This window comes from Malaclemys terrapin, chromosome 12 (assembly GCF_027887155.1).
Source record: "Malaclemys terrapin pileata isolate rMalTer1 chromosome 12, rMalTer1.hap1, whole genome shotgun sequence".
NCBI classification, from domain to species: Eukaryota; Metazoa; Chordata; order Testudines; family Emydidae; genus Malaclemys; species Malaclemys terrapin.
Window position 1 is genome coordinate 36,703,892 of NC_071516.1, and position 27,997 is coordinate 36,731,888.

Genomic DNA, 27,997 nt, shown 5'->3' on the forward strand with positions numbered 1-27,997 from the left:
AAGGGAGAGGTTACTAGCACTTCACCTTGTCCTTCTTCCCTGCTGTCCAGGAGGCACAGCAGAGTTAGCAGGAGAAATAGGCTGATCAGCAGCTGGAGAATCCTCTCCAGGCGGAGGGGTCTTTTTGCAGTGTGAAGCATGGGTCCAGGTGGGCAGTCCTTGGCACTTCACAGCAGTGTTGGTAGTTAGCAGGACTTGGAAAGGGCCTTTCCAGCATGGAGCCAGGGCAGTCTTTCGCTGATGGACCTTTATGTAGACCCAGTCTCCTGGTTCCAGCGAGTGGCAGGGTTGCACAGGATCCTTGGGTAGTGCTTCTTTCACCTGTGTATAGAAAGACTTAACACATTTCATTAGTGCCTGACAATACTTAAGCATTGTGTCATCCATTAAATGAATGTCCATCTGAGCTAGGGTCAGTGGGGGCGCAGTTGGTAGTCTCATCGGGCGCCCTGTCAGAATCTCATGAGGGCTGAGTCCAGTCTTTCGATTGGGAGTGGCCCTCATACTCATTAGTGCCAGAGGAAGGGCATCTGGCCACTTCAAGTTTGTTTCAGCACAAATCTTGGCCAGTTTATTTTTCAGAATTCCATTCTGGCGTTCCACTGTTCCAGCAGACTGCGGATGGTGGGGACAGTGAAGGTTGTGTTGAGTCTGCAAAGCTGCACATAACTCTTTTACAATCTGTCCAGTAAAATGAGTTCCACGGTCACTGTTGATACTCACAGGGATGCCAAATCGTGGTACAAAATCTTTAAGCAGAAGTTTCACAACAGTCCTGGCATCTGCTTTCCTGCAGGGAAAAGCTTCAACCCAATTTGAAAATACATCCACCAAAACCAATACATATTCATAACCACAACATTTAGACAGTTGAATAAAATCAATCTGAATATTTACAAAAGGTCCCCAAGGGGGAGGGTGAGCTGCCTGCCTAACTTTAACAGATTTACCAATGTTATGCTGCTGACAAATCACACATTGTTGACAGTAGTGATGTGCAATGACTGGGAACCCGAATGCACACCAATCTTGGTTAACTGCAGCAACCATCCCCCCTTTGCTCACATGAGCCATTCCGTGGTATACACGAGCAAGATAGGGCATTAGCATCTTCGGTGCAACCAGGCGACCAGCTGGGGCACGCCAAAGATGGTCAGGGTGTAGAATACAGCCATTAGCACTCCAAAAATGTTTCTCAGCTGCCGGTGCAGCTTCCTGGATCTTGGCCAGATCCTCAAGGGAGGCTAGTGGAGGCTGTTCAATCAAAGCACAAGTATATTCAGCCTGAGGTGCAGAAAGGGCCGCTGCTTTGGCTGCAGAGTCTGCCAAAGCATTTCCACGGGTAACTTCATCATGAGGGGTCTGGTGAGCTGTACATTTCACGACAGCTATAGCTTTGGGCAATAAAAGAGCATCTAAAAGAGCAGAGACATACAGACTGTTCTTAATAGGAGAACCAGTGGATGTAAGAAAACCTCTATACTTCCAGAGCAACCCATAATCATGTACCACTCCAAAAGCATAACGAGAGTCTGTATAGATTGTAACTGCTTGATCCTGAGCGAGAATGCAGGCTCGAGTTAAAGCCACAAGTTCGGCCACTTGAGCAGAAAACACAGAAGGAAGGAAAGCACTTTCAATAACAGCATGTGCAGAACATACAGCATAACCAGCAACCAATTTGCCCTTAGAATCTCGCAAGCAAGAACCATCTACAAAGTAAATAAGATCAGGATTTTGCAAAGGCACATCTAGTAAATCATCTCTTGGACGAGAGAGAACCGATGTCACAGACACACAGTCATGTGAGTCTCCATCTTCGGGCCCAGGCAACAAGGAGGCAGGATTTAGAACAGGGCAACGAGCCAAAGTAATATGAGATGAAGACAACAAGACAAGCTCATATTTTGTGAGACGAGAAGTGGATAGATGCTGTGTCTTAGATTTTAACAAGAGAGCAGCCACAGCATGAGGAACAGCAACAATCAAAGGAGATCCTAAGACAATAGATTCAGATACCTGAACAGCAAGAGCTGCTGCAGCTACAGCACGCAGGCAAGGGGGAAATCCAGCTGCCACAGCATCTAGGGCAGTACTGTAATAAGCAATGGGACGGTGTTTGTCTCCGTGCTTTTGCGTTAATACAGCCAAAGCAAACCCATTACGCTCATGACAGAAAAGAGTGAATGGTTTAGCATAATCAGGAAGTCCCAGGGCTGGTGCACTGGACAGACTTTGCTTGATAGCAACAAAAGCTTGTTCAGCCTCTGGAGACCAAGGAAGAGGCTCAGGGGTACCTGACTTAGTCAGATCCTGTAAGGGTTTAATCATTGTTGCATAGCCTAAAATCCATTGTCTACAGTACCCAGTCATGCCAAGAAAAGTACGCATTTGAGAAATAGTTCCAGGCCTCTTAAAGGAACCTGGAGTGCATGTGCCACACTTCTAGTAAGATAACGGGTACTTTCCTCAGAGGGATTAGAATCAGGGGAGCTACTGGCAGGCTCAGAATCACCTCTTTGTGGTGAAGAGGAGGCTTCTCTCCCAGGGGAAGAGAGAACAATGTGTGCAGCTGATACATGCGGTGGTGAAACTGGCACTGCTGGGTGAGATTCATTAGCAGACCCATGCTGTGCAGGGGGAGGAGGCAGCACGGGCTGCTGCTGCTGCTGAATGTTACTGAAGAAATCTAAAATATCCTCAGCAGTTTCCTCCTCACTGTCAGATCTAACTAATTGGGGATAAAGGGGAGCAGAAGGAATTGCTTGAACGGGATTAGGATACACAGGAGCAGAAGGAATCGCTCTAGGGGGTAGACAGCTGGATGCCTTGCATTTAAGCTGTAAATGTTGCACTTGAGCTTTTAACTTTTCCTGGGAGTCCTTTAGACTCCGCACTCGAGACTCGTGGAGTCTCTTTGTTGCTTCCTCCCACCAACAGACAAATTGCTCCCACTGTGTATCAGAGGCTTTTGGTGAAGCCAGAGTTTCTTTAAGGTATTTAAGTTTGTCTAAATCAAAGGTACCTTCTAGTGGACATTGTTTAGATGGATTTGCACGCGTGTAAAGATTCCAATTATCTAAATACCTGCAGGTTTTTGGGCCATAATGTACGTACATGAAATAAGCTGGGGTACCCTTAGGGGGTGAGAGGGAAGACTTAGACTGTCCCCCACCCATTTCCAATCACACACTCAAAGGGGAAGGATGCCCTGTCCGCGCTAGCGGCTCATAAACTAAGGACTCTCCCTACAGGGTATTCACACAGGAGTGACTAACGAGGATAGTTACACCTCCCTTCAGCAAAGAGCGTCGGCTAATCTCAGAGAGACAGCGCCGCTTACTCTGTTGCATCCAGTGAGATGGTCAGACTGTCAGTGGCTCACACGGAGAGGAAAAGGGGAGGGAAGATGGGTGCACACACTCCTAGACCCAGGTAGCCTCCTGGCCGGACGATGCCAGGCCGAGTCAACCTACATGGGTCGGATCTCCTAAAAGATCCTCTAGTTACCGGGCTTGCGTTAGAGTAGTTCTGGTCACGAGCCAAAAGACTTCGCAGAGTACTCTGGGCGTCTTCCGGTAACACTCAATTCACACTGTGTACACACACACACACACACACACCAACATACCAAGGCCTTATACCAGGTACTACTCCTGAGTACCTCCAGGTACTATTCCCAAGTACCTTGATGCATCACTTGAGGCGGTAAAAACCCCTCTTGAGGCAGTAACAACTCCTCAATACAGGTGCAAACCCTATGCACCTAGCATATGCTTACAGGGGGCGGCAAACAATTCCCCTATTACGCCGCTCAGCATCTGACCTTGCTGCACAGTCAATAAGTTCGGATGGCGTGAGCCCAACAGGGGCAGACGGTCCCACGGACAGTCCTCCTCCGACACCCCAATAGAGATTTCAAAAGGTCTCTTACCTCTATTGTGGCGCCATGGGGTTCGAAGGGGAACGATCCGTAGCAGCTGCCGTTGCCTCAGTGGGCGTTGCCATCCCGGACAAGCCCCCAAATTGTCGGAGAAAAACTGAGTTCTCACTATTTTGTTTAGGTACAGCAAGTCAGAAGCTTTATTAACTCTCACATGTGCAGAGGAGAGAGCAAAGCAGGTCTCTCTCTGGTAACTAATTACAGCAAGCATTTATACCTTTCATTACAGAAATAATGAGGGACAGCTGCATTTTGTTTATACATAGGCCATCTTGATATCTCATTTCCTCACTTGTTTTGACTCTTACCTACATACAATTAGTTTCTATACCTTATCTACACAAGGTCTTCTACACCTTATCTATACTGAGGTCACAATGACTTCTTACACAGCTCTTTCTCACCCGCCTCACACAATCCTCGCTTCTACAAATCTCGCGTTATCAGGGTTATCAGGGTCACAGCTAGCTTGACTCTTGTTAACAAAGACTGTCTCTTGCTAACGAAGCCTGACTCTTGCTAACAACCATCATGCATTGCAGTTCCCTTCTGTCAGTTCTTTTCTCTGCTTCCACAGCACCTAAATACCTTTGAAAATTGAAATATTACAGTTCAGCACAGAAAAAACAAAACAAAGCAGAGGCTAGTAACAAATATTCCGTATGGCAGATAACTCCATAACTACCTACTCTGTGATTTCTCCCAAGTTCCTCTTAAGTTTCTATCACTGGATACTCTCTAAGATAGGACACCGGACTAAATCGATGTGACTTATTTTCCCAGTGCCTATGTCCCTTTGCTATGCTACCCCAGTGCAAACCAGACTCAGCTGTATTTAAGTCACCCATGTAAGTGAAATAAGAGTGAGGTCAGGACCCTTTAAGAAAGTTTGCGTGACATGAAAGTTACCTGGGCAATTCACTTTGTTGAAAAGTGGGAAATGCATGACGGTAGGAGCACCCTCTCCTCTGAAGATGTAGCAGTCGGATGGGTTATCTGGGTCTTGGAGCAATTTCTCATCCAGCTTAGGAAACGGGATGCAGTTTTCTTCACAGTATTTGGCAGCTTGCTTGAGTGTCTAAGAATGAGGGAAATGTGATTGTTTTATTTAAAAGAACTGCTGCTGTCCACAGAAAGTCAAATACTCAAGACCAGGTAGCTCAAAACACAAAAAGTCTCACTTTCTCTCTAAGGCCTCTAATAAATTCACTAAGCAGAAAACCTCCAGTGGAAACCAGACCCTCTGCTCTTGGGATAGGAAGAATGTTTGTGTAGCAACACATGGCTGTCTACACAGAGACCCCCCTGACTGGGATTTCCAAAAAGCTAAAAAGAGCAAGAATTTTCCTCCCTGGAAAAGTCAATAGGAGTTGGGCACTTAACTCACTTAGGTGCCTTTAAAAATCTCAGCTCACAGCCATAAGACTGGATCAAACATGGCACTTTGACTCCGGTACCCGAGCACAGACCTATAAGGTTCACAGCAGCTCACAGCTGTTCCACAGGGATAGATCTGAGTGGTTCAGTAGGACCCGAAGGAGAGCTCTGCGTAAACTCAAAACCTTGTCTCTCACACCAACACTAGTTGGTCCAATAAAAGATATTACCTCACCCACACTGGTTCAGTAGGACACATTTTCCTCTATGGCTCAATATTCACCCCAGTACTCATCACATCAAAGCTCAAAGCCACCAAAGGTTCATCTTTCGGTTAACAGATTTCCTTCCCTGTGGTCACTATGGGGTGGATTTTCAAAGTCACCAACTCTGTTGCCTGACTCCCATTGATTAAGGCACCAAACTGTCCATTGTGAATTTGAAAATCTCCTCCAACAGAGATCCATTGGGCCTTGGGACACCTCACAAAATACTAGATTTGACTCAACTGTGCTGACCAACTTCCTACTTGGATGGTTGGATTCTTTCCACTAAACATTCCCCCAGCAGGTTCAGAAGGGTCTGGGATTCTTTGCTCCCTTCCTGTCCTGAACTGTTCTCCAGCAATGAAGTAAATAAAATAATGTTTGTTTTTTAAAGATTCTAAACTCCTTTTTTGGACTCTTGTCTCTTGGGGTCAGGGACAACATATTTTTTCTCTGTTCAAACATAACCTGGCACAATGGGCCCTCGATCCTAACTGGAACAACAGAAAAAATGGTAACAATGATAGAAGTTACCTGAAACGGATCGAAAGGCCCATAGTCAAAGGAGAGGATCAGTTTCACTTTCCTGTCCGGGCGGAGAACCAGGGGGTAAGCACAGTTTATGGCTATGCCAGCATCAACCAAGGAGATGACTTTCTCGTTCACCAGCTCAGGGGTGTCAATACCAGCTAAAGGAATGTATCCAAAAATAGAGTTTTAATACTAAGAGATTAGAATCTGCACCTGCCCAGTGGCATGCGAACAAGATTTATAAATAATATTCACTGCAGCTGTGCTTTGGTAGAGTCTGTATTCTGTGCCCATTATACAGTATAGCCACCACTTCCCCCACCCCCACCTTCTGCTGCCCCTAGTGCCCATTATACAGTATAGCCGCCACTTCCCCACCCCCATCCTCTGCTGCCCCTAGTGCCCTTTATACAGTATAGCCGCCCCTTCCCCGTCCCCAAACTCTGCTGCCCCTAGTGCCCTTTATACAGTATAGCCACCACTTCCCCACCCCCACCCTCTGCTGCCCCTAGTGCCCTTTATACAGTATAGCCGCCCCTTCCCCGTCCCCAAACTCTGCTGCCCCTAGTGCTCATTATACATTATACCCCTTTCTTATTCTTAATCCTTCCATCCACTGGCCATTATACAGTACAACCACCAATTTCTGATTCCTGAGCTTCTGCTCCCATCTACGGGGCATCATTATAGGCACTGTTGGAAGCAGCACCTATAGTTAAGTTTGCCTAACACTTCCCATTACCCTGTTTTCTGTTTTCAATTTTCTTATGAGTTCAGGTGGGGGGGATATTATATAACTGTGTAATTAAAGCTATACCATAATGCCTATGCAGAAGGCAGCTTTACTGCAATTGCATGGGCAATCTTAACTCTGATCAGTCCTAATCTTTGAGTGCTTGACTCTGCAATCTTAACATAATATTTTGTACACAATAATTTGGATTGGAAGTATTAGATTTTTATTGGTCAATAAACATGGAGATCACCTTATATATACCAATGAAAACCTATTTCCACTGATAATCAAAATGTACTGATAGGCAAAGTAAGAAAAAGGCTTCTTGAGAATTTAAAGTCAAAATCCAGTGATTTAGACTTTTTAATTATGGTAGTTATAAAATAGACTAGCAAATGAATATTAAAAACAGGTATGATTTATTGAATTAAGAATATTTATTTTGTATATTTTGACATGTGATGTTGACAATTTGTGTTTTAATGGTATATAACAATTTCACTTTTTGACTCTCAGTGTCTACTGTCATTAAACAATCATTTGAATCTCCCTGTAGTTTTCAGTAATTGTGAAGATTTAAATCAATAAAAATAAAAATATAATGTTTAAAATCCACAATTCCATGCAGCTGTGAAAATTTAAATTAATAAACATTTTTTAAAAATACTTAAAATAAACATTGATATTGTCTGTCAACATTTTAAAAAAAATAAAAATCAAATTCTTCCAATGCTAAAAATACTGTATAGGAAGACAACCCTTTCCTATAGGTTTCTGTGTGATATATTTACTGTCAAAACAGGACCCTAGGAAAGAGACATCCATACCACAGAGTGACTAATCCGTATTTTACTTACAGCATTTGTAAAGAAAGTTACTAATGGTTCCCCATTTCCAGTGCAAGAGATCGTAAGTGGTTTTAGACAACATCCTAGCTAAATCCACTGCCAAGCCTGTTAGAGGGCACAAACCAGAATTAAAATATCAAATCTGAGTATTAAAACATATTCAGGAACTTCTGAAAATCAGAGTTTCTCTTATCTTGTATTTGCTAGTATAGACAAGCAGCTGTGGGAAAAATTACAGTTTATCTTTTATGGAGCAGAAACTGCAAAGCAAAGCTGATTCTAAGGAAAGTAAAGGGAACTCTTTCCTGAGACAGACAGGAGCTGTGGTATTCTCAGCATCCTGGATCCCACACTGTGCCACATAATGACCCACACTTGCTTCTCTGGATTAAGATGCCAAGTTCTCCCCTTCACAAAACACCTGCTGGAAGTTATAAATCATTTCCTATATTCCACCATGTGCGATATGTTGCCTAGTTCTGTTAGCTGCTGAATTGAGCTGTGTAAATAACTGATTTTTTGGTTCCATGAACAAAAAGACAATTGTAATTAAAAAAATGATTTTTTTCCCGAATTTGTCAGCGAACAGAAAAAGTAAAAAAATATAATAATTTTAGGTAGAATTAAATGTTTGGTTTGACTCACAATTAAACATTTCATTCTGTTACTAGAGTTTTGAAAGGTGTTTTTTAAGTGAAATTGAACACAATTTCTAAATAAAAAGGTTATTTTAAACCAAAACATTTCACTTTTAAAATGTTGAAATGAAATGTTTTGTGTTTGCTTGAAGTGCTTGGAAAACCTCAGCTCAGGAACAGGGGCTGGTGCATGTCCTCCCCACATTGAGGGAGGGGCAGACTGGGTTATAATGACTGGTCAGGCTTCTGATCAGGGCAAGATGGTATGGTTGTGGGGCCCTTGGCTAGGGAGCTGAGGGGCATTGGCTGGAGCCTCTCTGTTCTTGGTTCATGAGAAGCATTCATGTCACTCATCTGGGGCTGTCCCTGCCTGTGGATGGCTGAGTAAGTGCAGTACCTGGAGGGCTTTGCAGCTTGTCACAGCATCACAGTGAGCAAGGGAGCCCAGGCTGGTAAGCCAGAGGGCCCAGTGGTACCCCAGTTCCAGGTTGCATCCCGGGGAACCCATCACACACAGCCAAAACAGACGAAATGGTCAAAATCAAAATGAGCCCCCTCTCCCAATAATCATTTTGAGCCAGTCTAAACATTTTGGCCAACACAAAAAGGGCTTTAGATGCCTAAATGCTTTTGAAAATACCACCAGGCATCTAAGTACCTTTAAAAATCTGATGCTAAGTGACTTAGGAGCATAAGTCCCACTGAAAATCAACAGGGCTTGGGCTCTGATCCCCTTTACATGCCTTTTGAAAATCCCACCATACATCTGTCATGATACCTCCAGTCCACATCTGTAAAGCAGGAATAATCATGTTGCCCCAGCTGAAATGGACATTCTGAAAACACATTAATCAATATTGGTGAAGGGGCCCAGAAACTTTCATAAAGGGCATGACTCAAATAGGGCTAGTCCGGAATGGCTTTGTCCTGAGCAGACGTCTGTCAAAAACTGACTACATGAGAATTATTTTTCATGAGGCAGTGTGCACAAGACCCAAGGGATTTGTTTAATTCAAAAGTGCACTTGGCGTTAGTCTTGTCTCACAAAGGCGCCAATAACGCCTCATGCAGCCAGTGTACAAGAGGAGATTCAAACTCAATGCACAGGGGATTCGAATGACTTACCTACGCTGCTCACAATTTCTCCAGTAATTGAACTGTCCATAGTACCTGAAAAATATATTTGGGTTATCAGTCATTGCACCTTATCACTGACCATAATACAAATCACTTTGGAAACAAAATTCAGGGCACAATAAGTAAGGCCAAGTTAACATTTCCTGCAGGTTGTATCATAGGAAAGAAAAAAAGTGGTGGAACTACGTCTAATATACAGTATCTTCGATTCTTCTATATGGCTGTGCCAGTACCTTGCCACTTTCCCCTTTGCAATATATCTAAATTTACCCTTTGGCTAAAATCCTTTTCCCAGGATCCACCATCTCTGTAGCTTCCCTGATGCACAGAGCCCCTCCCCGAACACACACCACACTGCAATCTGTCCACATTATAGCTGCTAAATGACCTTTGCTTGGATTCTGATTAGCCAGTGTCCTCTTTGAATCTCCCCACTGCAGCCTGCTTGCGTATTAGAGGTTAAAATTATCTTCCTCTTTTTCAATGCCCCCTCACAATTTCATCCTTGACTACTTAGATAGGATTCTAATTCTGCTTCTGGCTTTGCCAAAAGCTTTCTCTGTGACATTTGAGAAGTCGCTTAGGCTGGGCTATCTAAGGAAGTTATCACTCATATCCCACTAAAATTCAGTTTTAACTTGTTTAGATTCCGTTGAATTTCCCAACTTTATTTCTGATTGGACCCTCAGTTTCCCATCCTGAATTTTCTTAGGGTTCTCAGATACTTTGGTGGTGACCATCAGAGAGTTGCCATATATTAAAGAAATATGAGCTTCGTACAAGGCTTTGGTCCTGAGCACATACTCAGCAAACAGAGAACATTACTCATGAAGATCATTTATGTCATTAACAATCTGGATATGATTATCCTCTCAGGCAGGAACAGATCAGAAGCAATTCCACAGCTGTCAATGCAGCAGTGCCGTAATGAAAACATGTTAGCTATCACTTTACTTGTAAGGTGTTTACTGGTCATGATTGTAGGCTACAGGGGCTCTGAAGGAGGCATGTGATCTAGGTTTTTCAGCAGTCATTCTGCAAAAAGCCAGCCTAGATCAAGGTGGGGAGAGTTGTTCCTCTCTGCCTTAGGTAGCAGCCTGCTTTTTCTCTGTTTTTGTTTTCTGTGTGTGAAGGTTCTGGATTTTAAAAAGACATAAAGTAATATTACATTGCAGCCTTCTAGCAAGAGTATTTAATGTTTTTTTAATCTAACTTCTCTGTTTGAATGGTGTGAACATAATAACAGTTATAGCTGTAGGGTAAGGGCCAGAGATCCAGGAATATATAAACTAACTGGTGAAAAGGTACGTGGTGAAGGTCCTCCTGGCCCACTCTGTAAAGCACCTTCCATATCACCTGAAAATGTCATAGGAATTTCCAGTCATTTCATACAGCCACAGACAATAACACAAACATCTAAGGGCTGGTCTACACCTAAAACATAGGTAGACTTAGCTACTTTACTCAGGGTGGTGAACAAGTCACACCCTGAGAGATGTAGTTAAACTGACCTAAGCCCCAGTATAGAATTCTTCCATCAGCCTAGCTACTGCCTCTCGAGGGGGTGGGTTAACTACAACAATGGAAAAAAACCCTACTGTCACTGTAGGAAGTATTCACAATACAGTACAACAGCACCATAGCTGTGCCACTGTAACATCTGTAGTAGTGTAGACAAGCCCTAAGAAACAACACTCAGATTACGATGAAGATATTCATCAGTAGCCAAGGAAAAAATATGAGTTGAAATACCGCAGGATAGAATCTTCCCTCCTCTGCCTGTAATCTGGGTTCTCCAACATTTTGCCAGTTTTTTTTTCCTTTTCATCTTATGAAAAATTATCCCTTTCTGTGTGTGCACATGGCTAAAATCAATGCCCAGACATTATCATTTCCCCTCTCAGCTACTGCATCCTCTTCCTCTATTGCCTCCACAATATATTCATTAATCCCCCTCTGGTAGGTTCAAAGTTTTACCCCTAATATCATCTTCCTCAACTGGCAATATGGGCACATCAGCATTAGGGCTCATGGAAAGTATTCTGTCAAAACTGTTTTAGCTTCAAAATTAGGGTGTGGGTGTGACATTGCACTCTATATAATTTAATGAAAATATGCTAATGAGTATGAATATAATGTAATTGGAACATGCTTCATGCAAAAGGTCTCTTGTAAGGTATCATTACAAAGCTTATAATCTACTGAGTGTGGTCATTCTATTTGTATAAATGTATCACTCTGGTATCTGAAACTAGAAATATGAAATATAACTCTGAGGTCCTATTGTTGTTATGCAAAGTGCAGGCCATTAATGGTGGTTTGGAATCTTGATGGCTCCCATTAACCAGGACAATTGACTGTAGATGGCTCTGTTTTACTTGTATGTCTTCCTGTATACATGTCTGCTGGCAAGTGGGTAATGAAGTCTTAGGCCTTGGCTACACTTGCGAGTTACAGCGCTGTAAAGCCGCCCACAGCGCTGTAACTCACTGACCGGCTACACTGGCAAGGCACATACAGCTCTGTATCTCCCTGGGTACACCGCTGCAGTTACTCCACCTCCCCGAGAAGCATAAGAAATACAGCGGAGTGGCTACAACTCTCCCCTGTGAGTGTGTACCAGGAATCAACCTGCAGCACTGTACTGATCACCTTGTCAAGTGGCCAATCCTCTCCATTGTTGTGACCGGCTGCAGGAATGCGGAAGTGCCAATTTCAAAGTTCATACCACAGAGAAAAAGCAAACAGTTTGCTGTTTGCTTTGAGTGAGTGAATGAATAAGCAGGGGGCCGGGAGTTCGGAACTTGCTAAATAGAGTGCTCACGCGCTCCAAAAAGCACTCTCTCTCCCGCCACACTCCCTGTCACACTCCACCCCACCCCCCCATTTTGAAAAGCACGTTGTAGCCACATGAATGCTGGGATAGCTGCCCATAATGCACCATTCCCAACTCCGCTGCAAATGTTGCAAGTGTGGCCACGCCACTGCGCTGTCAGCTGTCAGTGTGGACAGACTGCAGCGCTTTCCCTACTCAGCTGTACGAAGACAGGTTTACCTCACAGCGCTGTACAGCTGCAAGTGTAGCCAAGGCCTTACAGTGACATGTGATCATGCTACCTGAACTGGAATCCATCTTTAACCTGGTGCTTTTCCTTTGAGAAGGAGGGGTGGGAACTCAGAGGGACAATGGATTCCCGCCTTATGCAAAAGATATATAAGTAGGTGGAACAGAACAAAAGGGGCTGCAATCATGAGAAATCCCCTAGCTATCACCTGAACAGGAACAAGGGCTGTACAGGGGAAAGGATTGTGTCCACACTAGGTGTCCAGTCTGTGAAACAAACTTATTGAAACATCTGAGCGTGAGATTTTATCTGTATTCAGTTTTATTACTGTATTAGGCTTAGATTTGCATGTTTTATTTTATTTTACTTGGTAATTCACTTTGTTCTGTCTGTTACTACTTGGAACCATTTAAATCCTACTTTCTGTATTTAATAAAATCACTTTTTACTTATTAATTAACCCAGAGTATGTATTAATACTGGGGGGGGGGGAGGAAACAGTTGTACATCTCTCTCTATCACTGTTATAGAGGGCGAACAATTTATGAGTTTACCCTGTATAAGCTTTATACAGGGTAAAATTGATTTATTTGGGGTTTGGACCCCATTGGGAGTTGGGCATCTGAGTGTTAAATACAGGAACACTTCTTAAGTTGCTTTCAGTTAAGTCTGCAGTTTTGGGGCACATGGTTCAGACCCTGGGTCTGTGTTGGAGCAGACTGGCGTGTCTGGCTCAACAAGACAGGTTGCTGGAGTCCCAAGCTGGCAGGGAAAGCAGGAGCAGAAGTAGTCTTGGCACATCAGTTGGCAGCCCCAAGGGGGTGTCTGTGATCCAACCCATCACATTGGGGAGTTTGGATTCTCAGGGATATTTTTATGAAAATCCCCAAAATGTCAATGAAAAGAGAAATTTTATATTTTTAAAATAATTCCATTTAATTAAAAAAAGCTATTTTTCACACACACACACCCACATGACCTGGTTTACTTTGTTGATTAGCACCATTGTAAATTCAGTAAATAAAAAAAAAAGATATATTTATATATTTTCTTCTTGAGCCATCTTTTGTCAAACAGAGAATGTGTCATAACTATAAAGGGAAGGGTAACAGCTCTCCTGTGTACAGTACTATAAAATCCCTCCTGGCCAGAGACTCCAAAATCCTTTTACCTGTAAAGGGTTAAGAAGCTCGGGTAACCTGGCTGACACCTGACCCAAAGGACCAATAAGGGGACAAGATACCTTCAAATATTGGCGGGGGGAAAGGCTTTTGTTTGTGCTCTTTGTTTAAGGGGTTGTTCGCTCTTGGGACTGAGAGGGACCAGACATTAATCCAGGTTCTCCGCATCTTTCTAAACAAGTCTCTCATATTTCAAACTTGTAAGTAAAAAGCCAGGCAAGGTGTCTTAGTTTTACTTTGTTTTCTCAACTTGTAAATGTACCTTTTACTAGAGTGATTATCTTTGTTTGCTGTACTTTGAACCTGATTCTAGAGGGGGTCCGCTGAGCTCTTTAAGTTTGATTACCCTGTAAAGTTATTTTCCATACTGATTTTACAGAGATGATTTTTACCTTTTTCTTTAATTAAAAGCCTTCTTTTTAAGAACCTGATTGATTTCTCCTTGTTTAAGATCCAAGGGGTTTGGATCTGTATTCACCAGGAGTTGGTGAAAGGAAGGAGCGGGGAAGGGTCAATTTCTCCTTGTTTTAAGATCCAAGGGGTTTGGATCTGTATTCACCAGGGAATTGGTGAAAAGTTTCTCAAAGCTTCCCAGGGAAGGGAATTAGCTTGTGGGAAATGGTGGCAGCGGACCAGATCTAAGCTGGTAGTTAAGCTTAGAAGTCTTCATGCAGGCCCCCACACTTGTACCCTAAAGTTCAAAGTGGGGATACAGCCTTGACAGAATGTGAGTGTTAATATTTATTGTAATGGATAACCAATAATCACAACGCAATCGGCCCAATCCAGGTACAAACCAGAACTAACATGACTGCTGTAAAGTACAACAGGTACTTTATAGGTTTCTAGGAATATAGTGCTATACTGAAACATGTTAATAGCTGCCATAAGTGTTTTCTTTGATCTGAAGACCGCCACAGATCTTTTCAATGGGTCTGCCATGCATTCTTCAGACTCATCAGAAGACATATAAATCAGGCTACTTGGGAAATGGTTTTCCCATTCTACAAGAATTTTGGAGATTTTCAACATTTTCATGCGTTGAATTGAGATAAATAGTCAAGATCTCAAAATGTTTTGCAAACCAACATACCTCACCGCAAAAATCAGTTCTTATCAACTGAAACATTTCATTTCAATTATTTTGAAATGTTTCATTTTGACTTTGAACTTTTAAAACTTTTCCCTTAGTATAAATGACGTTGAATTTCAAAATGAAAAGTCATTTTCAACTGAAAAAAAAAATGACATTTTTAATTTAAAAGATGCAAAAACAATGAACAGTTTCAGTTTTAGCGAAGTGGCTGAAAAAAAAAACCATTTTGTCAAAAACTTCCGAATCAGGTCTACAATTAAGAACATAAGAACGGTCACACTGGGTCAGACCAAAGGTCTATCTAGCCCAGTATCCTGTCTTCCAACAATGGCCAATGCCAGGTGCTTCAGAGGGAATGAACAGAACAGGACAAGCATTGAATGACCAATCCTCTGTTGCCCATTCCCACCTTCTGGGAATTACACCCTTTTAGCAAAACGAATGCATACAATGGAGAGTATTTCCTGCCACAGATAAGAGTTCACACATGCATCCTGAGGTGATTTCCCGCTTGCAGATGCAGAGGCTACAACACTGGTTGAAAACTGGGAATCTCACAGGAAGAAAGCTAAGAGAAGGAGTTGTGAATGTGACCTTGAAAGGAAGCTCAGCGATAGAGCTGCTTGGGCATAGAGCTCATTAAAGTTGCAGATTTGGGGATTTCTGAGCAAGGAAACTGCTGAGTTTTTTGGTTTTACTCTGTTCAGGGAGACAGATTTTAGTGTACATATTTTGTAAATAAAGAAGATTAGACCAAATATACCTGACTTGTATCATCTATTTTTCCTCTTAACAAAATGGTCCCAAAGGTCCCAAATATTAACTAACAACTCAGGACAAAACAGGTAGCCATATGTATATACTTACTGGCTTCAGGTTCAAGGGTGGGTGCTGGAAACCCCTCCAATGTTCCTTCCCAACCACCTGAAAATGTCATTTGGATTATCAGTCATTTCATATAGCCAGGGACAATCATATAATCAACTGGGAAGCAACATTCAGATTACAGTGATCAGGGTCAAGTCAATATTTTCAAGTTTCATAAGAAACAAAATTGGTAGCAATGAGAAGAAATAAAATTTTCATTTAGCTGAAACTGCTTTTCAACCAAAAATAAATTAAACCAAATGAAAATTTCTGCACAGCAACATTTTTCAAAACTTATTTTTTCAATATATTTGTTTTGGTTTTGGTAAAAACAATTATCTCTTTTTCAGAAAAAAAATAGTGAAATATTTTTGATTTCTGGTATTTCAATAATCAACCAATATTTTTTTCCCTCTCAAAAAGAAGACTTTCCCCCGGCAGGGTGGGAATGGCCCTTTTCAGACATCAGCAGTACAATGTAGCACCATTCACTTCTCTCTCGCCTTACCACATAGGCACATATGGTAAGTAATTCCACTTGTGTGATTGGAGTGACCATGGACTATAATGACCTACTTTCGTTAGCCACCGAGAATGGTGAATGCGATCCCCTGTTTCTCTTAAAGATACCAAAGAACATATCTGAAAAAAAAAAACAATTAGGAGAGTCAGTCATTTCACAATACATTGACAATAACTCAGTCCTTTAGGAAACAAACTTTAGATCACAATGATTTAGGAAAAAAATATATCGATGAAATTATAGCACATCCATTTTTGTCTACTCCCCACCAAGCTTGTCACGAAATCTCTATCTTGTCACTATTTTCTTCATCCCATGTTGAACATCCACTTAGCGTGGCACTGTGTCCCCCTCTGAAGGTGCTTGGGACACTTACAGATGTTGATGTCACCTCTATTTATGGTTGAACTAGAGGAGACCAAAGTGACACTTCGAGTAGGAGTAGCTTATATATCCCTTCCTGTATGTCCATATGGCTCAAACCATCATCTAGACCTCATTACCCCCCATTTGACTTATTGACTAATTAATTAAGGGTTTTTTAAATATATAAAATTATAGCTGATGTAAACATTTTGATCAACATTTTTTTTCCTGTCTGAAAATGTGGTTTCATCAAAGTTGAAATCTTCCGTAGGAATATATCAGTTTTGACCTTTTTTTAAAAAAATGTCCAGTAGGAAACTATGAAAGGAAACAAACAACAAATCAACACAATATGACACTTTATTTCATTTTTTAGAAATAATTCCCCCCCCATTTGTGGCATTTGAATTTTCACTGTATTTTATAATCTTTTTCTCCCTTTTAATACTCCACACCTTCTTATTATTTTTTTTAAAACTCACTGGAGAAAGTGGAGGGTAGGAGTATATGAAAAGACATGAGAAATGTGGAGTAAAACCCAATTTTTCACACTTATTTTACTATTTTCCAACTAGAAAAAGTTGAGTATTTTTCCCACCAAAAATTGTGGTTTTCTGATCTCGCCTAATAAAGATTAAAAAGTCAGCTATCAGTCAGTCTAGAACCAATTCCATAAATTAGACAGTCTGCAAAACACAAAACACCCTCAACCCTCAGCAGCATACACACAGAGATGCCCTTTGCAGTGTGCTGTAGAAGTCCCTAGAGCTGGGTTATTTCAGACCAGTGCAAGAAGCTGGTTCTGGAGCTGATAAAGAAGACACCACTCTAAAAAATACCATCCGGCAGGACATACTACTGCAGTACCTCTTTTATAGAGCACCTGTTCTGTTTATGTTGAGGACCTGGACGCCGACTCCATTGTGCTATGAGGACAGAAATTGCCATACCTTTTATGACTTTTTCATTTTCTTCTTTGCTGCCAATGCAACTTCCCCACAAACCTGAAAAGAAGAAGGAAAAGAGTATAAAATGATTTGACTCTCTGTTTACTAGGACAGGCTCTGCTTAGGGCTGATCAACATATTCTCTTCTAATTATTTTTCAATAGGAAATTGGGGTTTAAACAAAATGAAAATTTCAAGGAAAATGTCTGCTTTTATCAAAATATTTTTTCATTAGAAAACTGATTTTTTACTTTTATTTTTATTTATTTATGGTTGAAAATCGAAATGTTTTTGGTTTTCAGTAGGTTTTGGACAAATGTGTTTTGGTTTTCACTGTTTTGCCACTGAAATGTTTTATTGTGCAGGATTTTTTTGTTTTGTTTTATGAAATGTCAAATTTCCCACTGAAAATGTTGATAACAATTAAATAATATTACATTTTCCACATTTCATTCATTGTTCTGTTCACTCCCTCTGAAGCATCTGGCATTGGCCACTGTTGGAAGCCAAGACACTGGGCTAGATGGACCATTGGTCTGACCTAGTATGGCCGTTCTTATGTTCTTATTGACATGAAATGTTTCAACTGACCTGAACCAAAATGTGTTTTTCGGATTTTTAGTTTGTGAACATTTTTGAGATTTTGACTTTCTGTTCTGATTCAGGAAAGGAATTTCTATTAATAACTTGATTTTTTTCCCAGCACAGGAAAACTGTTTTCTGCCCAGCTCAACTATCTATATATAAGCTCGATGTTATTATGTACGGCATTCGTTCGGTGTTAGAAGAAGTGAGAGAATGGAAGGAGGGATGAGAGGGTATATGTAGCTGGAATGAGAGCTGGTAGATTGTGTGGCTGGACACTCTCCACACTTCTCTATAATATATGTAAATATTACATATTTACATTTTAGAATTAAATGGTTGACTTGCGATATCTAGCCATCTAACCAGCCTCAGTTCTCTCTATCTGCAGGGACATGAGCATTCACCTTGTAGGTAACTCATGTTTTTCTCTTCTTTCTGCTTCTTTATCACCCCATTCTTGTATTCACTTCCAAAGTATTCCATGGGTACACTTGCTCCATAGCCAAGAAAGCTGGCTTCGTGGGGGGTGAACTCGAACCAGGTTTCTGAAAAATAAGAACAAAGAGTTTGGAAACAAGCCCAGCAATAGTTTTGAGGTGGCAGATGAATCACAGGAGGTATCCATAACTCAGTGGAATGTGAGCGTGCTTCAAACAACATCTACATTAATAAAGTTTCTTCCCATCCATGTTGTCCCATCTTCACATTCACTCTTGACTCCTATTCACATTCTGTATGAAGTCATTGGTCCTCACCTCCCAATCCCACACCACCTGCGTCTCAGTTCAGAGTTTTTACCACTGAAGCTGAGCAAATAATGTAATTTTATTTCAGGGGCTGAACCAAAATCTCTGGAGAAATATCCAGTCTGGTTAAACTGAAAAAAAAATCTATATTTTTGCCAAATTAAAAAAGTTTTTTAAAAAATCAATCTGAGTTGACACAAAGTGAAACTTTGTTTTGTTTTATTCAAGTCACAGAAAATATTTTAGTCAATTCATTTTTCCCTCCTTGATTCAGCTGTTTTCACTTATTTTTAATGGTCACATTTAAAAATTGAAAGACCCGTTTTAAATTGAAAAGTAGAAACAAAATGATTTTGCTCTTTAGAAAATTTTTCCCAACTGAAATTGTTCATCATATTTAAAGTGACCTCAACAAACAGGGGTCTGAAAATGCAGTTTTCGGTGAAAAATCAATTTATTAAAAAAAATTATCCTAGCTCTACTTGATCACCCCTTTTGCTCCACCATTGAACTCCCTACCTCCCAATTATCTTCTCCCATTGTCATCCTCATGACATCTTCCAAGAGGCCCCAGCCATGCAAAGTTATCTTCAAGTTCCAGAAAGCCCACATGATCCACTAATTCATCTGCAATTCCTCCTATTGGTTCCACTGCATATAAGTCCCTCTGAACCCTCTCCAAAATGTGTAAACCACCACCTGGTCCCAAGCTCCATCCAAAATATAAGAGAAAAACTGGGCAAGTCTAGGGCTGTGCAGAAGTCGTATTTCCCCTTTAGAGGGAAATTCCACAGTTTTGACATTTGTTTTTGTTCTGAATTGGATTGAAAACAAAACAGAAACAATCAAAATTTCCTGCAAAAAGAAATGTTTAAGACAATTATGGTTTGGGTCAATCAACAAAGTTTCATTTTGATTTTGACTTTTTATTTCACGTTAATTTATTATTTATAAAACCTAAAATAAAATACATTTTGAAGCAAAATGTCACCTTGAAACTAAAAATTGAAAGGCTTCATTTGGGTATTTTTCTAAATGATTTTTTTGTCAAAACTGACACATTTCCATGGGAAGTTTTGATTTTGTTAGAACATTTTTGACCAGCTCTAATCAAGCCTAAAAGTGAATGGAGAGATTGCTTGTAAGTTTCTTGTGAAATTATTCTTTCATGGTACTAGAATTTTGCTGTTTTATTAATGATAGCTTCCCACATGCTTGAACGGGCATAATTTGTATTGCTAAATCAAAATAAGTAAATAAAATAATAAAGGGTGTCTCCACCTAAAAAGATATACTAATGTAAGAGGAAGGGAAAAAGAAAATGAGAGTGAGTTTGAATTTTGCTTACAAAAAGTTTTCGCATGAAAAGTAGCCTTTTTTCAAAACCAAAACGTCTTGTCAGCAGTAGTAGATGTTACCTGAGGTTTCCAGGTTATGTGAAATTTTCTGCCATAGGTTTTTACTGAACTTTTAAGCAAAATTTGTATGGATTTGTTTCACTAATGCTTTTCTTAATGAAAATCAAGATTTTGCTAAAGAAAATAAAAATAAAGATATGTTTTTGATAAAATGTCTGGGGGAAAACAAGGGGAAAATATTGTAGATAATGTCATGAAGTATGGAAAAAAGGTCCATTAACAACCCTGACAACCAGACAAAGATTTAAAATTTTGAAATTGTTTACCATTTTTTTTTCCATTTTTCAACAAGCTCTAAAGACAACCTTGGTGTCTCTGCCGTGAGGAGTTGCATGTTGATGTAATAAACTACAGGCTTCTTTACACTGAGATTATCTAGAGATTTGTGTGTTTGGTTTTACCTGGAGAGTATTCAGTTACTTTGCAGAAACTTCGCTCATCCACAGCTGCATAGATGGGGTAAGGATTATTTCCATTCTCAGACGCACCCCTCTGCTCCGACAAGTGCCCCTTGTCCAGCTGTGAAGACAGGATTTGATAGGTTCAGACAAACACATGCCTAACTTTAACCTATGATTTTAACACTGTCTATATTCCCTCCCCTGACAGCTCAGTCCAAGCCTGAGCTCAGGGCACCAGCATGTTACCACATGCTGAGACGATAGCTAGACAGATGTGGAGTTTTCTCTCAGTTACCCAAGCGTATAGATGAACTAATTCAAGTAACTTTACTGAATTCAGCAGAGCCAGTCAGCATTTATACAGGTATAACTGAGAACAAACCTTCCTCAATGTCTAAGTGGTCAAGCCATTAGCCTAGGACTTAATTCCCTGCTTCCCCTGCAGTCTCCCTGCAGGGATGGGACAATGCACAGAGATCCAGAAAATCCATTCAAGCATGTTCTGGGTGGAACCCAAAGCCTGTTTAGGGAGATTTCACACATCTCCCCTACTCTGAACTCTAAGCCTGGGTTCTGACTCAGGTGTGAGCCCAAGACCTGTTTCTGTGCATGCACAAATCAGTCTGACTTGGCTCAGCATGTGCTCAGGACCCAGGTCTTAGGACCTGAGTAGAGGAGTGGGTCAGAACCAGAGTCCCACAGTGACTTGGTGGATGCAAATCAAGCCGCAGACCTGAGTTGGAAGGTTGGGTAGTGCAGTATGACCACATTAGCATGACATCTGGGTCCGGCAGCTGTGGGTACTGCAAAGGGAAACCCACGGCACCAAGTCTCAGAGTGTGGGTCAATTGACTTAGGCTTTTGGGGCTTGATTGGTGGGACTTAAAACACTAGCGTAGACATTCTCCTTTGAGCTGGAGCCCAGGGTCCGAGACCCGCCCCCATTGCCGGGTTTCAGAGCACAGGCTCCAGCCCAAGCTGAAACACCTACACCACTATTTTAGCCCAGAAGCCAGAGCCCCAGGAGTCCAAGTCAATTAACCAGGCTCTGAGACTCAGCACTGCAGGTTTTTCTTTGCAGTGTAGACGTAATCTTTAAGCCCAGGTTTACACTGAAGTGTGGACATTCCAGCCCCGGCTTGGAAATGCCAGGTACACCAGCCTGGGTCCCACAGACCCAGATTTACAATGCGGTATAGACATACCTGGTGTGGCCTTGAGCAAGTCAAGCCAGTCCAGTTTTTAAAAGGTATTTAGACACCTAGTAGGATTTTCAAAAGCATGTAGGCTCCCAAAGCCCATTGAAATCAATGGGTGCTAGGTGCCTGCGTGCTCATCCCACAAGGTGATATCTTTAAAAATCTGGCTCTGGGATGCTCCGTGCCTCAGTTTCCCCTCTGTACACTTCCCAACCTCACAGAAATGTTGTGAGGATAAACACACTTCATGAAGAGCCCTGATACTTCAGTGATGGGGGCCAGACAATGACTTTAGAGAGTTACAAAACGGAAAGTTTTTCACCCACCTCATGTAACATTCCATAGACCACGGTATAGGCCCAGAACTCAGTCAGGGAATAGTTTTCATCCTTAGCTGCCTCGAGTAGCATTTCCGTTGCCTTTCTGAGGTTCCAGGTGGATTTGGTAAGTGCATCACACATGTGTTTCTCCAAGGCCTGCAATTTCTCTGCCCAGTCCCCATTGTTGTAGAGAGATGACATACACCTATTACAGAGACAAAACACACACTGCAAGGGGAATGGGATGTGGGCTATTTTCCCCAGCCCTTTCAATCTCTGCACAGTTATTTATTTATTATCATTCTACCATTGCAATGTATCTGTAAGCCGCAAGGATTGCGTGGCTGGCTAGCTGCTATGGAAAGCCATGGCCTCAGCAGAGATAAAATTCAAGTCCCCCAGGTCCTTATCAGACTAAGCAAAAGGAGAATCTCCATTAGCAATATGCAGGGTCCATGACACATAGTGTGAACAGTTCTGATTACATCCAGGACATTTGTAACATCTGCATACCCGTCCAGCCCATCATGACTCTGCCGCCCTAATGCTGACGTCAGTGGGACCTTTTGTGCAGAAAGGTCGGGATGGGAAAGATGGTTCAGTGTTTAGGGCGCTAGCCTACAACTCGGGAAATGTGTGTTCCACTCCCTGCTTTCCCACAGATTGTACCCCAGTCACTAATTCTCCCTGAGCCCTGGTTCCCCATAGGAAATGGGAGACAGGCACTTCCCTACCTCATAGGGGTGCTGTGGAAATAAATATGGCGGTACTCAGATGCTATGTTAAGCGGGGGGCGGGAGATAAATACCTATGATAATTAGAAAGTCACCCACTTGTATCAGTCTCCTGTTGAATTGCACCAACAGCTGAGTGCCTAACTCTCTTAGGCTCCTGTGTCTATTGCTACTCCCTGTAAGGCTGTCAGTGTTTGGCCCTGTTAGATCAGATGTTCTGAAGGACAGTCTCCTTCTCCACTAAGAAACTAACTCTGCACTCTATCCTACAATCTTGCAGTCATTTGTTGTCTCTTTTTGCCCTGGATTTCCCCATCTTGTGTTACATCCAGTCACTTGTTCCTGTTTAACGACCCCCAGTTATGTCCATTTCTCACTATTCCCAGGGCACAAACCGTTGTACACACCCTGCCCCTCTTTAAGGACAACTAGAATAAGAGACAACAGAAGGTACTAGGCACCATTCTGCTATCCTGCTTTCAGCACTAATGCCAACAACAAGTATGCCAAAAATCACAAGTCAGGTCACATAAAATCCTGAGATTGGCTTAAAAATCATGAGCTTTATTTTAAAAACGTGGGTTCTTTTTATTTGACTCTTGGCATTTTTTCTGGTAGGGTTCACATTTCCAAGTGTCTCTCCACAACCACCAAGGCTAGAAACTTATGCTTCATAAAATCATGAGAGCTGATGCCTGGTTTACACTAGCCTGTAAAGTCAGCATAATTGTGTTGCTCAGGGGGGTGAAAAATCCATACTCCAGAACGGCATAGTTAAGCTGACTTAAATCCCTATATAGGCAGCACTAGGTTGAGGGAAGAATTTTTCTGTTAGCTTAGCTATGGTCTCTCAAGGAGCTGGATTAGCTACGCGAACGGGAGAACCCCTCCCTCTGCTATAGGCAGTGTCTATACTGAAGCGCTACAGCAGCACAACTGCAGATTCGCAATAACATTGCAAGAGCTATAAATATTAAATTAGAACTATAGGCCTGGGCCCTATCACTTTTGCCCATGTAGAAATCTTAGGAGGGTCACGTCCACACAGGCTCTTTGTCTGTTAACCTGGGGCTTGAGCGTCTATACTCAGTTGTAACCCCAGGTTTGGAATTGTTGAACTCTGGGTCTTAACATGGGGCTCCAGAATCTACACTGCATCATGCGGAACTGAATTCAGCCACCCATATCCCAGACTTTCAAACGTCCTCCCAAAATGTAGCTGCATTAGCCCTTTGTTTGTGATGCAGTGTGGGAAAAACTTGACTGTCCACCAAACCTGACTGTCCAGAGGACAAAGGAAGACAGCTTGTGGGACATCTTTGGTGGACTCCCACAGCATGAGTCCAGTGGGACTGCATCTAGACTGCAAAGCAATAGAGCTTGAACCCTGGGTCCTGCCCTGATTCAGGCTCAGACCCTCCACTCTCATGGAGCCCTGGGACCCTGGGTTAGCATGATTTGGTGTAGAGGGAAGAGGGCTTGAACTTGAGCCTGAGTTTGAACCCTGGGCTTACACTGCAGTGTAGATGTACTCGCACAGTCTCACCTCCTCAGAAAATGGACAGACAGTGTTTTCCTATTGGTGATGGAGTACCCAGTATGTCCTTTGGCTAATAATAACAATGGCAAGAATTGTCCCTGGCTGTCAGTTCTATAGAGGGATACACTTTCACTCACACTTCTCTTGGCATGTGCCTACCATGTTGCACCTGAGACCCCACACAGATACATGATGGTGTCCAGGAGACCATGCTTTTGTAGCTCCTGCAGGGTTCCATGAAGGGCGATCATGGCCCGCAGACCTCCCCCAGCTCCCAGGATGGCAATATTGGGCACATCTTCCTGAGGAAGGGAAAAGACACAACAACATATAAACTAGGATTACTGAGGAATCTCCCTTGCTCATGTAAAATACTTGTGTGGTATCTACAGTCACACACCTGCCATTCCCACCTGGGACAACCCCCATCACGTAGTTTAAAAGAGTATCTTGTAGGACCCAATCCGGCAAGTGTTTACACCTGTGAGTGTCTTTATTTACATGGGGAGCTCCACTGGCTTAAATGCAACAACTCCCATGAGTAAAATTATTCACAAGTTTTCCTGATTGCTGCAATGAGTTCTGATTTTATCTCTTGATCTACAAGAATAACTGCAATAGCTGCTTCAATGTAAGATATGTATTTGTATAGTATGTATTACATGTATCATAACTACTGTTAATTATCAGAACTGCTGGAAAATATTTCAACGTGAGGGTTTGTTTGTTGGTCAATTTAGGAGGTTGGGGGATGAAAATGCATTTTTGATTAAAAGGAATTTTTTATTGATACATGTTGGGGGGTTTGCCCAAAACCTGGGGGGGGGACCATTGTTTAACAACCAAAAACTGCAAAATATATATGTTTGACATCAGTGCCACAATATGTTTGGTTTTAGGAAACAGAAAAAAAAATCAATCAGTTTTGAGGTTTTAAAAGAAAACTTTTTTAAAAAATCTGTGGGGAAAAAAATCAGCATAAACGAAAAAAATAGAATAGAAAATAAAATAGATTTCCCAATCTGTTTTATCTGTCATTTATATTTAAGCATGCATTTACATTCATCATAATTCAGCAAAGCTCTTAAATGTGCACTTAATTTTAGCCATTTACTGAAGTCCCATTGGCTTCAATTTGTTTTATTCTATTGAAAACAAAAAAAACAAAAAAAACAAAAACAGAAACAGACAAACAAACAAACAAAAAAACACAACTTTTTGATGAACACATTTTCACCAGCTCTGCATGAGTAATTATTACTATTGTCAATGTTCCTCTACAATTCAATAAAACATTGATGGACTCTACCAGATTACAGGGAATCCCAAGGCTATCCAGGCATTTCTTCACCTGAACCTTTCTGTTGCTTGTGCCTAGTTTTTCCCCTTCCGAGAGCTCATAGGAAATTCGGACTTTACCTTCACCCTGGGGGAGGCGGGGGGGGGAAATGTCAAGAGAATGTATCATCTCTGAAAAATCTGCCAGGGATGGGACAATGCACAGAGACCCAGAAAATCCATTCAAGCATGTTCCGGGTGGAACACAAAGCCTGTTTAGAGAGATTTCACACATCTCCCCTACACTGGAACAACAGGGGGAAATCTCCATGAGGAAAAAGAGAGACAAGGTGGATGAGGTGATATCTTTTATTAGACCAACTTCTATTGGTGACAGAGACAAGCATTCAAGCTCCACACAGCTCCTCTTCAAGTCTGGGAAAGGTACTTCGAGTGCCACAGCCACATACAAGGTGGAACAACTTCTTAAACATAAGGAGTTAACACATGTTGCAAGAAATCACTCAAAATCTCATATCCTGGGACCAACATGGCTGTACGTACAAAGCAAACAACTATGAGGAGAAGCTCATGGACACTTCCCAACACTTCCCCGTTTTTCTTCACCACCATTCTGGGTGGTGAACAGACCCACTGACTGCAGCAGGAACACATGAAGGAATAGATTTTGCATGTGTCATCTGCACTACATAATGCCTTCTCTCTACCCTCCACAAAATGATCAAACGTGGTACCTGCAACGATGGTTGCAGGGCTCAGCTTGGTCCCCACACTGTGCAAAAAGTCGTGCTTGTGTGCAAGACCTAAGATCCACAGGCATGCTCAGTTTCTGACCATTTGACTATATGCTTCTGTAGCTTTTGGCTGTAGAGCGGGAATGAGGCTGTGGAACTTATCCAGAGTGCATTTCATTAAGCAGTGTAAATAGGAAATGGTCAAAATGAACCCTGCAGCTTGGAGTTTCAGGTGTATATTAGCTACCCTCAAATATAGCAAGATTGGGCCCCAAGTCATTATTACATAGCTACAAGGAAACAATGTAACATTGTCTTTGAATAAATGAAATACATAAAATTTCAGAATAATTTGAACAAAAAAATCTGGAGATAAAATTATTTGGTCACCCTTCATATTATAAATAGTAAATAGATGTTATAAGCACATTAAAGAAAGTGATATAGACAGTAATAAGCACATCAGTGGAAGATATTATAGATGCTTATACCCCATAACTAAAACAACCTGTTGAGCTGCTGGGCCCTATAACAGTTGGTTAGCCATTTATTCAAAAATGTATTTGTCGTTTATGAACTCTTTATGAGCTGTTTGTGAATGTACCCTAAACATTAAATATGATCAAGCATTTCAGCATTTCCAAGTAACAAGAGGTAGTGAAAATGCAAACTATAAGAGGAATAGTATACCTGGTGATTGTGAAATATTTCCATCCTTGCTTTCCTGTTTCTCCGTGAGATGCCCTGGAATTTCAAATTCCTCCTTCAGTGACAAAGGAAAACTCCACCTCTTCCAGGACTTCCAAGAGCTTGGGACAACATCCAATTTATTCTCCCCTTGACTAAAAATATACAAGAGAAAATGAACATTTAATATAGTATACAAGAGAAAATGGGCATTTAATATAGTAAGATAGGCAGCACTGTAGTATTGGATCAGACTCTAGGTCCATCCAGCTCTGATTGCTACCATGCACGTTGGCCAGTACCAGGTGTATTTCGGAGGAGAGTGCAAGAAACTCCAAAGTGAGTTAGTAAGGAATAATGTGTCCTTTTCGAAAATTTCTTCCTAATCTCTTCAGTCATATTGCTGAATGAATGGAGGTGCAGGCTGAGGTGGCGGGAGGGAGGGCGGGGGGGAGGGAGAGAGAGAGGGAGATCCTGGGATTTTCAAGCAAGCATATTTTTTCCAGGCACCCAACTCCTTCTGAATTTCAATAGGAGTTGGGCACCCAACTCTCATAGGCTCTGCTGAAAATCCTAACCAGAATAGCAATGTATTTCCCTCTTGCTACAAGACAACAGAGACTTCCTGTATTCGCACCCCTCCAATTCTTTTAAAGTTAATTATAAACAAAGGAAAAAAGCACACTCCAATGTTATCATTGGCACTGTTTTCTGACAAATCATCTGGACAGAGCATACTCACAGAATGGACCCAGGAGAGAAGGACTGTGGGACACAGCTGGCAAGGTTGTTTTCAATGGATGTCAGGAT

The 27,997-nt window shown here is 41.7% G+C and overlaps 2 protein-coding genes across 5 annotated transcripts in view; one reads left to right on the top strand and one right to left on the bottom strand.

The window, feature by feature from the left end:
* Positions 1-11: 11 nt before the first annotated feature.
* LOC128847159 (cytosolic phospholipase A2 gamma-like) lies at positions 12-27,997 on the bottom strand. 4 transcript variants are annotated; one of them, XM_054046520.1, is made up of 14 exons: positions 27,930-27,997; positions 27,191-27,342; positions 24,627-24,769; positions 22,200-22,398; positions 20,675-20,792; positions 18,514-18,654; positions 17,525-17,578; positions 16,262-16,327; positions 15,686-15,742; positions 9,465-9,509; positions 7,711-7,806; positions 6,121-6,275; positions 4,853-5,021; positions 12-321 (listed from the first exon to the last, which is right to left on the bottom strand). In XM_054046520.1, the coding sequence occupies exons 2-14, from the start codon at positions 27,212-27,214 to the stop codon at positions 86-88; spliced, it is 1,503 nt and encodes a 500-aa protein (XP_053902495.1). In that variant the 5' UTR covers positions 27,215-27,342; positions 27,930-27,997; the 3' UTR covers positions 12-85. The 4 variants fall into 4 exon arrangements, with proteins under 4 accessions (XP_053902495.1, XP_053902494.1, XP_053902492.1 ...); XM_054046519.1 differs by having other exon boundaries at positions 12-336; XM_054046517.1 differs by having other exon boundaries at positions 12-803.
* The window catches only part of LOC128845950 (olfactory receptor 10A7-like), a 55,897-nt gene continuing 55,371 nt past the window's right edge, over positions 27,472-27,997 (top strand). Inside the window, exon 1 of the mRNA XM_054045052.1 lies at positions 27,472-27,526. Within this exon, the coding sequence (XP_053901027.1) occupies positions 27,472-27,526 (55 nt within the window). The remainder of the gene's footprint in view (positions 27,527-27,997) is intronic.